This window comes from Brassica rapa, chromosome A05 (genome assembly GCF_000309985.2).
Source record: "Brassica rapa cultivar Chiifu-401-42 chromosome A05, CAAS_Brap_v3.01, whole genome shotgun sequence".
NCBI lineage: Eukaryota > Viridiplantae > Streptophyta > Magnoliopsida > Brassicales > Brassicaceae > Brassica > Brassica rapa.
The window spans coordinates 25,264,115-25,280,788 of NC_024799.2; the positions used below are offsets into that span (position 1 = coordinate 25,264,115).

Consider the following 16,674-nt stretch of genomic DNA (forward strand, 5'->3'; position numbering starts at 1 on the left):
AGAACGTTGTGGTATTGTACTGCTAGTAAGTAGATGGTGCATGTTTCTTCTGTGCATATTTTTGATAATTAATGTTGAGACAAATGTAGTTCTTAAAATTAGGAACATATAGTACATACGACTACCATATAGTCAAAAGAATTTAACGTACGTTTCGAAGTCAAAACCACGAGTTAAACAGAATTCGTTAAACATAACCTAGTTTGCTCCAAAACATTATAAAAGAAACCATTCTGAGAAAATAAAAGCAAAACAAAAACAAAAAGGAAATTTAGCAAAATCTCTACTTCCAACAAAGAAGGTTGTTAATGAAAACAACAAAACCAAATCAACCGAACCTTCCTCAAGAACCAAACAAGAAGCTGGATGTAATGAGATTAAACTAGTCATCCTGCTTCTTCTCTTTTACCTCCAGGAACCGAGACCAAGCTGGGAATTAAGGAGCAATGCGAAGGCCAAAAATCGGCAACAAGATCTATTTTGGTTTTACTGATCAAGTTATTGTTCCCCACAACATAGATCAAAGCTTGGCCATCTGTGTCGCAAGAACACACTACAAGCCTCTTATCGTTGATGAAGTAACTTGGCTGTACCAAATCCGGCAAGTTAGGAATCGACACTTCCATGAAATTCATCCATTCCACATCTCTACCACCCCGTTTATGAATCTTGTTCTTGGTCACCCAAATCTGAATCTTCTTTGTTAGATGTGATTGCTTTAACAACGAAAACCGATCTCCAATAAATACCCTAAGAACAAGAGCATCATCATGCTTGTTATCCTCACATGGCAGGTCACAAAATTGGTTGAATGTTTCCTTAGTAAAATCGAAGTTAACTATGAAGTACGAGTACTTGGTTTCGTTATAAGAAGCAACACGATACCAAGTTCCATTCAAAGACACACCACTGGTACTGTGAAAAGTAATTACAGTTGTACCTTCCTCAGTAGTACTAGGACTACTACTACTACCACTAGACTTCATCACACCTCTTTGTTCCTTCCATGCATCGGATGAAAAATCAAGGGTTTTCCAAAATGTCTTTGTAGGATCTAGTTCCGTTCGATGAGTCCCAAGGGTCTTGTAACCATTATCATCATCATAACCTATGCCACTGAAATCAAAACTTTGATGGTTACCCTCGTGCTCGACCCGTCTAGTCTGTTTTAACCATGGGTTCGAAACCATGCCTCTTTTACCCATGTCACATAGCAAAAGCCCATCGCAATCCATCAAGCGTCTAGGTAACGCATGAGGTTCTAAATCAGGAACATCTAACATCAAGTCATGCACCTCGATCTTTGGATTGACACTTACCGAATAAATCTTGGATTTGGTTGCTAAGATGAATCGATACGTCATCTTGGTCTTGTGTTTTTTGATGAACGTCTTGTCGCTTAAAAGAGCGTTCCATTGTTTGGAGACGGTTCTGAACCGGACAAGAGATTCAGGAGGGACACAAGAGAGGATCTCTTCAGTCAAATCCCACGGAAGCTTCTCCTGGTTAGCCATTAGGGTCTTTTACTTTCAGATTAACTACTTTGCTTATTAAGTTTTCCCAACTAGGGTTTCAACTGTTTATTCCGTAAACATATCCGTAGAAGATTAAAGATATTTACAAAAGACAAAATTGTAAAAAGATATACATACGACTACTAACGCGCGTATCTAGTTTGGAAAATTAGTAAATCTGATAATTGAAGCAATGTATGTTTTAAAATTTTAAGAAATATAGTAAATGTGTATTATGACTTTTTTTATGGTTTTTTTTTTAACTTTTTAACCATGATATAAGTCTTATTTTAGAGTGATTATATATTTTGAATCCTTTTAGAACCATTGCAGCTGGTTTAAGTACAACTAGATATTGACCCGCCCTCGAGAGGGCGGGTATATATTTTGTTTTTAAATTTTTTTGTCTAATATAATTTAGGGTTTTTAACGTAAAAACCCCTCAATTATGTTTCATTCGGGTAAAAACCCCTCAAGTATTGATTCAATGAATAAACCCCTCAAGTTAGTTTTCTTAACAAATCAAACCCTCCGTTAATTCTACCGTTTATGCAATACGCTGTGTTTTGATTACTCGTAAACTACATGATTTTTTTAATTAAATAAGATGACATTAGATTAAAACACGGCATGTAGTTTAGGAATAGGACTTAAAGCCTCTGTAAAAATCCTAAGTGTTTTTAAAAAATCTCAAAGTTATCATAAGACATACGACAACGACCGATGACGAACCCTTGTTTATCAAATTCTGGGGTTTTCAAGTTTCCATAGTGAGATTCAGGAGAGGGCAAAATTCAGAGAGATTTGGAGAGTTCTTTTCTGTTTTGTGTATTCTGTTTCGAAATTGAAAAGGAACGGTGAAGGAATCGTGAGACAAACTGAAGGAAAAAAAAAAGTGAAAGAGTTTCAGGTTTTTGGTGTTTCAAGGTCATAAGAACCTGCTTTTGTCTCGACACCATGTTACTCTTCTTTTGCTTTTTTGTAAGTTTTAGGTTTATGAGAAAATTTTCATGTTTCTGTGTATTTTTGTGACTTAACGACTTGATTGTGGATAATAAATGAAAAAATGTTAACAGCAACAACTTGAGCATAAGATACAAACAACTCATAAGATACACACAAGGTAGGAATCATACACCACCAACAACTAACAATAACAATTTGATCAAAATAAACCAACAACACTTCTAAAACTTAGCTCTAATACTCTCCAAGACCACAATAATCTCTCCTACGTCTTTCTTCAAATCAAGGTCTTGCTTCAGCTCCATTAATTCTTTCTCTATGGTAGCTTGTTTTTCAGCCACAAGATCAAACTCTTCCATATGTGCTTCATCCATCTGGCCACTTAAAACATATGGCCATGACCAAAGATAGCTCCACATCAATAGAATTTTCCTCCTGGATTCTCTTTTGTTTTTGAAATCAACATAATTGTCAATGATTCACACTGACACTTTCTGGGTATTCCACGACCTAAATCCATTGTGGTTATGACTCCTACTATCAATCTCTTTACACTAAAATCAATAGAAAATTCAAATATTAACAACAATTTAAAAGAAGAAATAGCAAAACCACAGGCTAGTTAATGGCATAAGAACAAAAATTTCGAAAAATAAGAACATGAAATAGTTTGTTTACTTACATGAACGAAGAGGACTGAAGAAAAGTTGGAGAGAACAAGCAAGAACCCTAAAATTTTCGATTTGGGGATTCTGAAAATAGATGAAGAAAAGATATGAAAGCTGTGACGTTTTTGGCCATTTAATGAAACGATGCGTTTCTCACTTAACGACAAATCACAGCTTTTAACGATACTGTAGACGGAGGGGTCGATTTGTTAAGAAAACTAACTTGAGGGGTTTATTCATTGAATAAATAATTGAGGGGTTTTTACCCGAATGAAACATAATTGAGGGGTTTTTACGTTAAAAATCCTATAATTTACACTACAAGAAAACACAAGTTTTACGAGGGCAGTTTTCCTCGCTAATTCGTCGTAAAAGCAGTGTTACGACGAATTAGCGAGGAAACCCGTTTCGTCGTTATATGTTTGTCGTAACGCATATATCCTCGCTAAATCGTCGTAAGTTAGCGAGGAAATAATTTCGTCGTAAAAGCGAAGGAGGATATTTCGTCGTAAAGACCACGTAAAGATTCCTCGTAAGGACGTCGCTAATTTTCCTCGTAAAGACCACGTAAAGATTCCTCGTAAGGACGTCGCTAATATTCCTCGTAATTACCACGAAAATCTTTCCTCGTAAGACACACGTAAATAAATACTCGTAAAATTGACGTAAATACCTTGAAAACTTTCCACGTAAAGAAAACGTAAAAACCTTGATAGATTTCCAAACGTTTCCTCGTAAAAACCACGTTAAGCTTCCACGTAAAGAAGCCGCAAAATTAGCTACGAATTTACTTCGTTTCATTGTTTTATAGAAATATAAAAAATTATAATTATAAATATAATTTAAATTATTAATGAAATTAAAATTCTAAAAAAATCAAAACCAAAATATTTTATTTATAAATAAGTTTTGAATTCATAATACAATAACCGAAATTAAAAAGAACTTGGGTGGTCGTTAATTAATCGCCTCGTAGAATTCATCACTCCTCGCCTGAACATCCGCCTCGGCATGTGAGTCGTCGGTCGGTGACTGGCCTGGGATAGGATTTTGTTGTCGCATGGTCCTCAACAAAGTCGCCCATTCCGGATTTGTGGCCGCTACAACGTCCAAGAAGCCCTCGAGTCCACCCATACGAGATCGCAGCTGAGTAGAATCTCTACGCAGCTCAGTAGACTCTCTACGCAGCTCTTCGGACTCCCTACGCAGCTGAGCGACTTCATCATCCCGTCGCTGAACATAAGACGATGTCGCTATCGGAACATCGTTGACGGAACCAATCCCCAACGTCCGTCCCTTTTTTTTAGGGACAACCTTAAAAACAAAAAATAAATTTTGTTAGTAAAAATTTAAAGTTAAATTAAATGAATATTTAAAAAAATTAAAATTTTAGAAAATTTACCTCCTCGTAAAGCTTATCCACTTCAGGTGTGGATAAGGTGACGGGTAATCCATCGGTGGACTGTTGGGTCAGCTGGGTCTGGCGTTCTTCAACCCGAGCAGCCAAATCGTTGTAGATTTGTTCGGACTTGCCATCTATAAATCGGCCCGCCTTGTTCTTGTGGGTCCTCTCGTAAAGTTGCATAAGAGACGGGAATTCTCCCGTCTCTTTGGCCTAAAAAAACATTTAAGAAAGTTGTTAATTAGAATATATATATAAAATATACTAAAAATTTAATATAATTAAATTTTTAATTACCATTTCCAAACGGACACCAGCGTGAGGTTTTTGGCCCGTAGTGTGAAGCATCGGCCCGTTCCCGTGCTCATCGACTGTGTTACGGGAGTTAGAGCAAGACTGGGCGATTCTAATGGAATCAGGAAGACGCCAATATCGGATGAGGCCATCCCAGACATCCGTGGTGAGCTCAGCGGGTTTGCCACGCTCATACCCCTTCACGATCCAGTCACCCTTCCAGTTGGAGACCGTGTCCAACAAGCGAACTTTCGCCTTCGCTTCAAACTTCTTCCTCACCCTCTCAGTGATCCCGAAGGCCCAATTATATTTTTGCTGTTGGAAAAAATAATTTCTAATTAGTTTTTCAGAAAAAAATATATATATAAATAATTAAAAAATTTAAAGATATATATTTAATTAATAGAACTTACAGCGTAAATTTTGAACCACGTCTTTCTGACGTAGTGGGGCGTCATTTTCCAGTTCGGATGTGCCATGGAGAAGTAACCTTTTATCGTGTCGGTTACGTCCGATGCAAGACATCCGTCAATCCCCCACCTGAAAAATACAAATTTAAAATATAAATTATTTTTTAAAGTTATAAAATAATTTAAAAAGAATAAAAAAATAATGAAACATACCATAAAGTTCCGTCCGGTCGGTCGGGGTCGATGACTGGTAAACCTTCTCTGCCTGGCAGACGGAGAATGTCCTCTACGGTGTACTGCGAGTAAGGAGCACTCGGAGGCACCATCAAATCGGGATGAATCTCGGCCGCGGGCATCGGAGGTGCCGGCATCGTAGGAGGCACAGGAGGAGGAGGCATCTGGGGAGCACTAGAAGAAGGAGATCCAATGACTCTCTGAGTGTACTGAGTCTCGGGGACAGTCTCCTGACCCGAAGAACCGGGAGCTGAAGAAGACGACGGGTCTAAACGACTACCCGGCTCTCCGAACATCTCTCTGTAATGGGCAGTAAGTCTACCTTTTCGAACCTGAAAAAAAAATTTAATTTTTTAAATTTTCGTAAACATATACTTCCCAAAACTATCCACCTAATCAACACTAAATAACATAAGATCCGTAAACCTATCTAAATTCCCTATACTAACCACCTAATCTATCCTAAACTAATCAAACTAGAGAGGAATTAGGGAGACTTACCATTGCTACGAATTAGGGAGGAAGTGGAGAGGAAAGACGGAGCGAGCTCGCTCGGGATATATATAAGATTACTTGTCCTCGTAATTTCCTCGTAAACTTACGAGGAATTACAGAGGCCCGCGTTTTCAGTTACGACGAAATAGCGACGAAATACAAAGGCCCGCGTTTTTGTTAACGACGTTTTTACGACGAAAAGGGTTACGTGGAATTAACGAGTTAACCAGTTACGAGGAATTAGCGAGCCTTTATTTTCTATAAATACCCACAACTTTCCTTCTCAAACCACCCACACAAACTCACAAAACACACCCTATCTCAAATCACACTCCTCACCAAAATACTTTTCAAATTAGAAATATTTGAAAAAAAAAGAAGAAAAGAAGATATTAGAATTTATGTGGGTGAGACTTAAGTCTCGCCACATATAATTCCAGTATCTTTCTTTTTTTCTTTTTTTCTAGTTTTTATACTCCCGCTTTTCAACAATTTAGAAAATTTGGAAAAAAAAAGAAGAGAAGAAGATATTTGGAACTCATGTGGTCGAGACTTACGTAAGTCTCGCCAAATGTGATTCAAGCATCTTTCTTCTCTTCTTTTTTTTAGTATTTTTTATATTTTCGTCGTAATATCGTCGTTATTTTACGACTCTTTACGACGATTTTGGCTTACGTGGAATTAGCGTGCCCCGCTTTTTTAATTTCGTCGTAAAGTCCTCGTGGCCTTACGAGGTGTTTACGACGATTCTGTCCTACGTGGAATAAACGAGTGCCACCTTCGTCATTTACTTTACGTGGCATTTACGTCAATTTAATTTACGAGGTCTTTACGACGATTCTGTCCTACGTGGAATAAACGAGGATTACGTCGTACATTCGACGTCAGGTTACGAGGAATTAACGAGCAGTACGTTTAAATCCCTAAAATCCGAAACCCCAAACCCCAAAACCCCATATTCCTTATCTTCTACTTCATATATTCCAAACCCCATCTTTATTTTCATTCCAAACCACAATTCCCACATTTACTTATTTATAAAACAAACTCCCACAATTTCTTATTCATAAAACAAACTCCCACATTACCTTATTCATAAAACAAACTCTCACATTACCTTATTCATAAAACAAACTACACAAAATCAAATACATCAATCGGATACATCGACATTCTCGTCATCACTAGAAATATCATCATTTTCATTAAACTCGTCTTCTACAGCTTCGTCTGTGGCATCATCGGTAAGATCTTCGTATTCGTGATTATGCGGATCAATGAGAAGGATGTCATCAACTTCTTGTTCAGGTTCCTCGACTTCATTTATCTGTTCTTCTTGCAATGGTGGTTCTTCTCCACTGATGATTCGTCCTCGAGGTGTAACTTTGATCACTGCTAACCAATTTATACCCGAATCTCTCATCCGAGGGTATGGAAGGAAGCTAACTTGGTCTGCTTGTGAAGCTAAGATGAAAGGCTCGAATTTGTTGTACCGACGTCCACCGTTGACATCAACTACACCAAATTTGTTAGACCGAACACCTCTGTTGACGACGGGGTCAAACCATTCACATTTGAAGATGACGCATTTCAGCTTCAGTATCCCTGGAAATTCGACTTCAATAATCTCCGTCAAGATCCCGTAGAAATCTGTTTCCCCTTTCACACATATTCCATAGTTACTGGTCGCCCGCTGTCTACCATACTCATATGTGTGAAAAGTGTAGCCTCGTGTGAAATACATCTGTGATGTGGTGACCTTTACAAGTGGAGATTGAATTACTTCGTGTAACCACTTAGGATAATCTGCATCGTCGTCATAATCAACCTGCAAAAATAAAGAGAACATTAAAATACAAATCATGTATGAAAAAATAGTTTGAGTTATAATACCTGATTCCGCAACCACTTAATGAAGTGCTGATCTTTCCTTTTGTCTACGTCACTTGTGGATATACCAGGAAATGTTTCTTCGACTTGAGAAACAAATAGGCTGTAAAATTAATCACATTTCATAGGAATGAATCTCTTGCAATTATATAATTAATTATATGTGTTTTGAAGTGTCCATATATGTTACCTTTCAAAATAACGCATCAATGGATCCTCGCAATTGAGTAGAATATAGGTGTGTGCACTATGAGCGTCTTGTTCACTCGACCACCAAACCTCTTTAGACTTCCCACCGAGTCGTCCAATCTGGCTAAAGATGTCTGGAACACCAGCAACTGCATATGTTGGCGCAACTCCACCATCATCATATCTTCTTGGAGCTCTTCTACGGGTACGTACTTTTGACGCAAAGTAGTACGATGTGAAGTGAGAAACTTCTTCCGTCAAACTTCCAGCAATTATAGAACCTTCAACTTTGGCGAGGTTCTTTGCTTTTCCCTTCAAATATTTCATGGCTCGCTCATACTGATACATCCATCCGTAATGTACAGGTCCACGAAGCAATGCTTCATATGGGAGGTGGACAGCTAGATGCTCCATGACGTCAAAAAATCCAGGAGGAAATATCTTCTCCAAGTTGCACAATAAGATGGGAATGTTCTCCTGAAGCTGTTCTACAACTTCTTCTTTAAGAGTGCGTGTGCTCAGATCCCTGAAAAATGCTCCAATGCCTTTTATATTCCAAAAACAATTAAACACATTGTTAGTCGTATATTATTTTGAAAACTAGACCGTTATAAAATTATTGTGATATAAAACACTACGAACCTGCAAGTGCTTCATGTACGTTTGTTGGAAGTAGCTCCGCAAATGCAAAGGGCAGTAGTCGTTGCATAAAGACATGACAATCATGACTCTTCATCCCAGAGAACTTTTGACCCTTTTCAACACATCTAGAGAGATTTGAAACATACCCATCGGGGAACTTCACTTCTGATGCCACCCAGTTGAACAACACCGACTTTTTTTCTGAAGACAGTCTGAATATCGGAACAGGAACTTGTCCATTGCTTTTAATATGTAACTCGCTTCTTGAGCAAATATCCGGCAAGTCCAACCTCGATTTTATGTTGTCTTTTGTCTTCCCTGGGACATTCAATATTGTATTCATGATGTTCTCAAAGAAATTCTTCTCTATATGCATCACATCGAGGTTGTGTCGCAGAAGAAGATCCTTCCAATATGGCAACTCCCAAAATATACTCTTCTTGTGCCAGTTGTGATGAACACCGTAAGAATCAGGCATATTACGAGGGACATGCCAATTACCACCCCAACGAACTGTTTCGTTAGCTCCGTAGTAGTCGATTTGTGCTTCAATTTGTTCTCCAGTTAGATATGGTGGAGAAGTGTCTCTCACAACCCTTTTGTGCCTAAACAAATTCTTGTTTCTTCGGTAAGGATGGCCAATGGGAAGAAATCGACGATGACAATCAAACCAACTTGTCTTCCTACCATTCTTCAGTTGAAACGCATCTGTCGTTCCATTACAATATGGACAAGCTAATCTTCCATGTGTAGTCCATCCAGACAACATCCCATATGCAGGAAAGTCACTTATGGTCCACAAAAGCATAGCTCGCATCGTAAAATTCGTCTTCGTTGAACAGTCATACGTCCTCACCCCTGTTGACCACAAATCCTTCAACTCTTTTATCAGTGGTTGTAGGAAAACATCCAGGGACCTTTTTGGATGGTTCGGACCAGGTATCAATATCGTCAAGAATAGCAACTCCCGTTGCATGCACATCTCCGGTGGCAGGTTGTATGGCGTAAGAAAGACTGGCCACAATGAATATTGTCTCCCTGACATTCCGAACGGACTAAATCCATCTGTGCATAATCCGAGATACACATTCCGGCTATTGCTAGCAAAATCCGGATGTACTTTGTTGAAATGTTTCCAGGCTCTTGCATCTGATGGATGAGTCATCTCACCATCCGTCTGAGTATGCTCGGCATGCCATCTCATCTTTGCAGCAGTCTGCTCTGATTGATACAATCTTTTCAATCTGTCTGTAATTGGTAGGTACCACATCCTTTGGTACGGTACCCTATTACGTCCCCGTCCTTGCGGTTTGAATCGTGGCTTCTTGCAGAATCGACATACTTCTAGCTTCTCATCATCTCCCCAATAGATCATGCAGTTGTCGATGCAGACATCTATCATCTCCGAAGGCAACCCAAGACTATAAACTAATTTCTGAATCTCATAATAAGAATCAGCAGACACATTGTCTTCCGGCAAATACTCTTTAAACAAGTCCGCCCATTCGTTCATGCAACTTTCAGGTAGATTGTGATCAGTTTTAATATTCATCATTCTAGCAGCCAACGACAATTTAGAGAGACCTTCTCTACAACCACTGTAAAGTGGTTGATTCGCCGCGTTTAACATTCCGTAAAACTTTTTTGCATCTATATTAGGTTCTTCATCTTCATCATGAGCTACGAATGCATCAGCTACCATATCATGAACCCTATCATAATCTACCATCTCCTCCTGATGGTAACTATGTTCATTATGCAAATGATGATTAACCGGTTCTTCCTGAAAATTGCTATTACTACTACTAGCTTCATTCTGATCATAATTATAACCTTCCCCATGTTGAAACCAGATATAGTAATTTGGCGTGAAACCTCTATTTATTAAATGCTTCCAAACATTTTCACGGTTTGCCAATTTCGAATTGTTGCATTTCCGACAAGGACAGAACATCTTACCACTTTCTTGGGCGAGCGGTGTTGAATCTGCTTGGTGCATAAATGTCTCCAGCCCCGCAAGGTATTCTTTCGTCACTCTCCCGTTAGCATCTCTATGCATATACATCCAATTCCGCAACTCGTAAATAGTCCCAGAGCCAGCCATTTTTTTTTCTTTCACGTTTTTTGTTGTTGGTGTGTTTAAAATGATGTTCCAACATCCATATTTATAGAAAATTTCGAATCTGGTAGTTGTAATTTTACTATGAAATTACGACGAAAATTAATTGTATGGCCAAAAAAAAAACGTGAGCCACCTACCAAGTTGGTGGATTCAAAATTTCCTCGTTAAGTACACGTAAAATATTTCGTCGTAAAGCACTCGCGAAATTTACGTGGCTTTTACGAGGAAAAATTATTTCCTCGTAAAAGCCACGTCAGTTTACATCGTCTTTACGACGAATTTTTTTTGTCGTTACCTTACGACGAAATAACGATGCTTTTCTTTCTCAACGTAATTTCCTCGCAAAATCAACGTTTTTTTACGAGGAATAGTTTTCCTCGTTAAACTTCCTCGGTAAAGATACGTTTTCTTGTAGTGTTATATGGTTGTGTGTTTGTAGAATCATATTTTTGTATGATATGAATTTAATAGAATAGATAATTTTTGTAAGTATATTAAATAAATCAAGTTCCATATGTATTTGTGTCTTTCCTTATATCATATATGTATTTTTTTGTAATCATATTTGTGTTTTTATCTGTGATCATATATTCATATTATAGACTACATGTAGGGATAAGAGTTCAGGTTCGATTCCGACTATTCAGATATTGGTCTTTAGATGAGAGATTAAAACCTATTTGGATATTTATAAATTTTAGTTCGGATTCAGTTTGGATCATTACGAGTTCAGTTCAAATATGGATATTCATTTAAATTATGTAAAAATATTAAAATACAAATATACCATAAATTCTATTAATTGTGCGATTGGTTTTTCCGCTACCACCCGCAAACGCTGCTTTTGCGGTTGGTAGCGGTTGTCGGCGGTTTGCAACAATCACTCAAATCGCTCTAAACCGCTTCAACCCGCTCCGAATCTCATAAATTCAAAAGCTGGCTCCAGCTACCGTTTGCGGTTGCGGGCGGTTGCAGGAGGATAATTTTTTTTCTTTTTTTAAATCAATATATATACAAAAAAAATGTTTAATAAAAAATTTAAAATTAAAATTATAAAAATATTAAAATATATCTATTATATTTTAATTAATATTATAAAATTTTATAATAAAAACAATTTCAATAAATTTTCAAAAATTTATGGGTGAAAGTAAAAATATTTAATAAAAAATATTAATTAAAATAAAGAATCCGAGTAATAGTTGGGATTATGTTAGGAAAAATGAAATACATGAACATCATCGAAAAAATTGTTGGGATTTGAACAGTAAAAATAATGGTGGTTACATAACAAAAATAAGATATATGGATACAGTTACAAAAAGTGGTGGTTGCCGATCATTAGGCACTTTAAGTGGGGGATTACATAATATATATATATATTTCATTGCAGTTATATTAAAAAGGTATGTATTATTAAAATTTAAGTTGGACATAACTTTTTATCAATGGGTCACACTGCTGTTTTAATAGAATAGATATAACATTTAATAAATATTTTTGATCGAATAACCTATTTTAATCCCGTTAAACTAAATGATTTTATATGAATGTTTATTTCTATTAAAACCGTTAAAACCTATTTTAACATCTTGCTCTTTGTTAATTGATAAACTTAATGTCTATATAAAATATTTAAAATTTGAATAAATTAATGTCTAGTTGAATAAATCCTAATTTTTAGGTGAGATGTAAGTTATAATTAGTTAAAATAATTAAATATACCAAATTTTATTATAACTAAATATTATATTTTAATAGTCGGTGAAAATAGTATATATTTTCTTTTGTAATATTAAAGGTGAAAAAATGACACTATAATAAGTGTTTTTATTTTGTATTTCTTAACAAATATAAAGTGTCTGTGATATAAAAATTAAATTTTATACTTTTTAACTGAGATTATAAGGAATAATTAGCATACAATTATAGAAAGATATGTCAATAATGTAACTGTATACATAATTATATAAAATAATGTGTTCTATTAATAAAATAAAAGGTTAAAATTCTAAAAAGAAAAAGGTTCAGATTATCCAATAACACACAAAAGAAAATTTTGATAGAATACTGTTGAAAGGAAGTAAGCAAACTTAATTTTGATATAAACCCAAAAGAAAAGAATAATTATTATCATTTATATAACAGTTGCCTAATATAAATATTAGAAAGAAGTGGTGTGGCCATCGATAATTATGGAAAGGAGGTTACAAAATACATGGTTTGACCAATAGATGGTAGTTATGGAAATGCGGTTTTAATTTCAATTCAGTTTAAAAGTATTATGTTTTATTTTTTTTAGATTTGATAACATAGCAATTATTAGACTCAACATATGTCAATTGGTCATACTTGCGTTTTAATAGAATAGATTTTGGATGAATTTAGAAAATTCTGAAGCATAAGGAGAAGGATGCTGAAAAGACCAAGTTGGAATTGAACATTGTATTTGAAAAGTTAATGATGAATTTTTTGATAGAATTACTAGTGTAATCTTATATTTCTTCATATGAATTGTTCTTAATACTAGATTTTTCTGGATAACTTAAAATCTAGATCTTACTTATGGCAGACACAAAAATGTTATCAATTGCCTGAACTAATCTCAATTAATGCAAAGAGATTTGATTTATGGATTTAGTGAATTTATCAAACTTGATTTTAACAATTGCCTGAAATGATCAAATTCACAAAGAGATTTAGAATTTCAGAGTGTTATGCACATCAAATGAAACTGAATGGAACATTATAAGAAAAAGAAATTGTTTACCTCTCTTCGCGATGGGTGTTGGTAGATAAATCTCTGTGTTTATATTTTCATTTCTCTTAACCAGTATTTGCTTTAGATCTATGATTATCCCTCTTTAAATGCATTTCTGCATGTAAAATCGAAAGGGATGACATTTGAAAAAAAAAAATAACATTCCGTACAATTTCTGCACATGCTGAATCAGACAAGAACTTTTATAACCGAAATAACAGATTCATTAACTACTATAAATGCTCATCTTAAGGCAAACTTTCGGCCCGAGAAACGTCCTTGAATACAGAGAAGACTCTTCTCTTATGCATACAAACCAGATGTAGTGATAGTAATCAATTGAATTATATTGAAAGAAACAAAAATAAAAAAATAACAAATTGGGAAAGACTCTTCTCTTATGCATACAAACCAGATGTAGTGATAGTAATCAATTGAATTATATTGAAAGAAACAAAAATCAAAAGGAAAAAAATAACAAATTGGGATGTAATGAATGGACACAATCAGCCTAGGAGCCTCAACGGTTTTGAAGAGTTTCAATTGCCTTTCTCCACTGCAAAGCTCGTTGTTTCGAGTCTTCAATCGATAGAACCTTCTTCGGCTGCCAAATCAAATCAAACAGTCAAGTTTCATCTCCTATAAAATATAAATAAAACAACGGAAAGCTGGTGAGAGCCATTGGATTGTTGTGTCTTACTGTGCAAATCTTGAAATGGGAAGGACTTGAGATTTGAACGTTGAGGTCACTGGAGTTATCAGACCAGATGATATTCCCTTTGGCAACAAGCTTTGATGGATCGACGTAGATCAGTCTCGGTTTGTTGGTGAGTATCAGCTGCACCTTCTTACTCGTGATTTTCCGTAGCTTCTTCACTGCTGATAGCATTATAACCGATTCTCCCGGTTCAAGAAACTGTTGCCTGATTATAACAGAACCGAGTTAGGATTTGAGTACAGAGACCAGTAAAAAGCCTAGTTAGTGTCTCACCATCTCGAATCAAAAGAGTCTATGGAGGCAAGCCTGGTTATGGAACCAGAGGATTCAGAAGTTGAAGAGGGACCATTGTTCTGCATGGCTGAGGCATCTCCAACATGTGTTGGGTTCCATGGAGAACCGTCTCTCTCAGGAGATGCTGACTGAGACTGCACAAGATAAAAACTGGATCAAGATAAAAACTGGTTAGGAGTACATATATATATAAGGAGGTAAATACCGAAGGATCTGGAGCTAGTTTTGGAGGAGTTTGTGATCTTGGTTTTTTCCAGTCAACTCCTTTGAAGAAAGGATGTCTCTTGAGAGAAGCATAACCTTCTGGTCCAGCTCCTGGTCTTCTACTAGGATCTGTATCCTGAAAGAGAGTACCAGAGATCAAGGCTTGTTATGTTTCCTAATGAGCAAAAGGACTTAAGGTAAGGGAGCATAGCTTACCAGCAACCGGTCGATGAGGTCTCTTGCTGCTTCTGAGAAATGATTTGGGAACTTTAAGTCTCTAGCAATGATTCTTTGGAAAATCAGCCATTCACTTGCGTCTTTGAATGGAGATGTTCCTGATAGCATTTGGTACAGAGTGCAGCCCAGTGCCCAAAGATCGTTTCTGTTTGAAGTTGTTCCACAAATAACAAAGAAAAATTGTTTCAAGTAAGAGCCATTGTAGTATAGTAATCCACAGAACCAAAAAAGCTTCATCACATAGTGGTGAAACATTTGTTCTAACCAGCAAAGAACCAAATTGATATATTTTAAAATAGGTGTAGGCGTTCAAAAAAGTCTAAGCGCCCGCTTAAACAATAATGCTCTCTATAAGGCGTTTAACCGTCGACTAGCGATTTCTTGAACATTGGTTCTAACATAACAGTCTGTACCCGAAAGTTGCTGGAGAGGAGTTGAGAACTTCAGGAGGAACATATGCAGCCGTACCGACAAAAGTGCAGGCCTTATCATCTGCATAAGTCACCAGTGTTACAGACATGCTTACAAAACAAGAATCTGTAAACAATTATCAATAACTACTAAAGCCTTGAGAATATAGGAAAGGAGATGGAACTTCATATATTTACCGGAAGCTGCATTGGGAAGTAGAGTGATCTGGCTGTCTTGCATTGGCTTTACACTACCAAAATCAGCAATCTTAATGTGTCCATCTGAAGTCAGCAACAGATTCTCCGGCTACTCACTCAAAAATACAAGTTAGCAATAACGTCCTTGTTAAGGTGATATGTTAGAGAAAGAAGCTACCTTAATATCTCTATGTATCAGTCCCATAGTATGTATATACTCAAGAGCATCCACAACTTCTGCACCGTAGAACCGAGCTTCATCCTCTGATAGACGACCTTTCTGCCAAAAACACAACACAATATTTTGAGAATATGAAACAATCTTCACAGATTCTGAATAGTAGTAATCTTACTCTGGTGATTTGGTCAAAAAGCTCCCCACCTTCGCAAGATTCAAGCGCCATGTCTATAAAATGAGAAAGATTACTTATTGTTCAAGAAGAGAGAGTGGATGGTCTATAAGAGAAAGAAACTAGATTACATAGTGAGAAGTTATCTTGAAATGTGAAGAAGAGTTTGACAATCCCAGGATGGTCAAGCTGATCAAGAACAATCCTCTCGAGTTTGACATAAGCTGTTTTATTCTCCTTGGTGATAAACTTTTTGTCCATGATCTTCAACGCATACACGCCTCCATCCTTCTTCTTCGTCGCCCTAACAACCTGTGTTCAAATTTATCCATAAGCCAGCTTATTATGTAAAGGATCTCAATTTTTAGGTAGAGAGCATACAGATTTGATGAGTAAAGATCAAGACCTTTGAATAAGAGCCAACGCCATAGATCTTGTCGAGCTCGAAATCCTGGATGGTGAAATTCTCCTGAGGAGCCTTGAATGCGAAGCTCTTGCTTCTTGATATGCTGCTGCCTTCACCATTCCCTTGAAGAGAAAGCTTTGAATCAAATTCATTCTCCATTGTCATCAACTTTCTTCTACATCTCGACAAGTCCCCACATTGGATCTATTACATAAGACGAGAACTTTCTCAATTCGATGAAGAAGAAGGAATGTGACACTTTCTTCATCT

At 36.6% G+C, this 16,674-nt stretch overlaps 2 protein-coding genes across 3 annotated transcripts; both read right to left on the reverse strand.

The window, feature by feature from the left end:
- Window positions 1-337: 337 nt before the first annotated feature.
- On the reverse strand, window positions 338-4,007 carry LOC103870455 (putative F-box protein At1g47390). 2 transcript variants are annotated; one of them, XM_033291976.1, is made up of 2 exons: window positions 3,163-4,007; window positions 338-2,861 (listed from the first exon to the last, which is right to left on the reverse strand). In XM_033291976.1, the coding sequence occupies exon 2, from the start codon at window positions 1,512-1,514 to the stop codon at window positions 387-389; it is 1,128 nt and encodes a 375-aa protein (XP_033147867.1). In that variant the 5' UTR covers window positions 1,515-2,861; window positions 3,163-4,007; the 3' UTR covers window positions 338-386. The 2 variants fall into 2 exon arrangements, with proteins under 2 accessions (XP_033147867.1, XP_033147866.1); XM_033291975.1 differs by having other exon boundaries at window positions 338-3,034.
- Window positions 4,008-13,910: 9,903 nt separating this feature from the next.
- LOC103870456 (3-phosphoinositide-dependent protein kinase 2) lies at window positions 13,911-16,642 on the reverse strand. The gene is made up of 11 exons (XM_009148580.3): window positions 16,405-16,642; window positions 16,130-16,310; window positions 16,002-16,054; window positions 15,827-15,928; window positions 15,649-15,757; window positions 15,454-15,532; window positions 15,020-15,185; window positions 14,805-14,939; window positions 14,579-14,733; window positions 14,288-14,510; window positions 13,911-14,191 (listed from the first exon to the last, which is right to left on the reverse strand). Exons 1-11 carry the CDS (start codon window positions 16,567-16,569, stop codon window positions 14,108-14,110), a joined length of 1,452 nt encoding a protein of 483 aa, XP_009146828.1. The 5' UTR covers window positions 16,570-16,642; the 3' UTR covers window positions 13,911-14,107.
- Window positions 16,643-16,674: the final 32 nt, after the last annotated feature.

What these genes read in the sequence shown, in the direction of transcription:
- LOC103870456 (XM_009148580.3), bottom strand. Translation starts at nt 16,569, where the DNA reads ATGACAATGGAGAATGAATTTGATTCAAAGCTTTCTCTTCAAGGGAAT. An exon ending in TCAAGATAACTTCTCACTAT is followed by an intron (nt 16,055 to 16,129) that starts GTAATCTAGTTT and finishes CTCATTTTATAG; the next exon opens with ACATGGCGCTTGAATCTTGC. An exon ending in ACCTCATCGACCGGTTGCTG is followed by an intron (nt 14,940 to 15,019) that starts GTAAGCTATGCT and finishes ACTCTCTTTCAG; the next exon opens with GATACAGATCCTAGTAGAAG.
- LOC103870455 (XM_033291976.1), bottom strand. Translation starts at nt 1,514, where the DNA reads ATGGCTAACCAGGAGAAGCTTCCGTGGGATTTGACTGAAGAGATCCTC.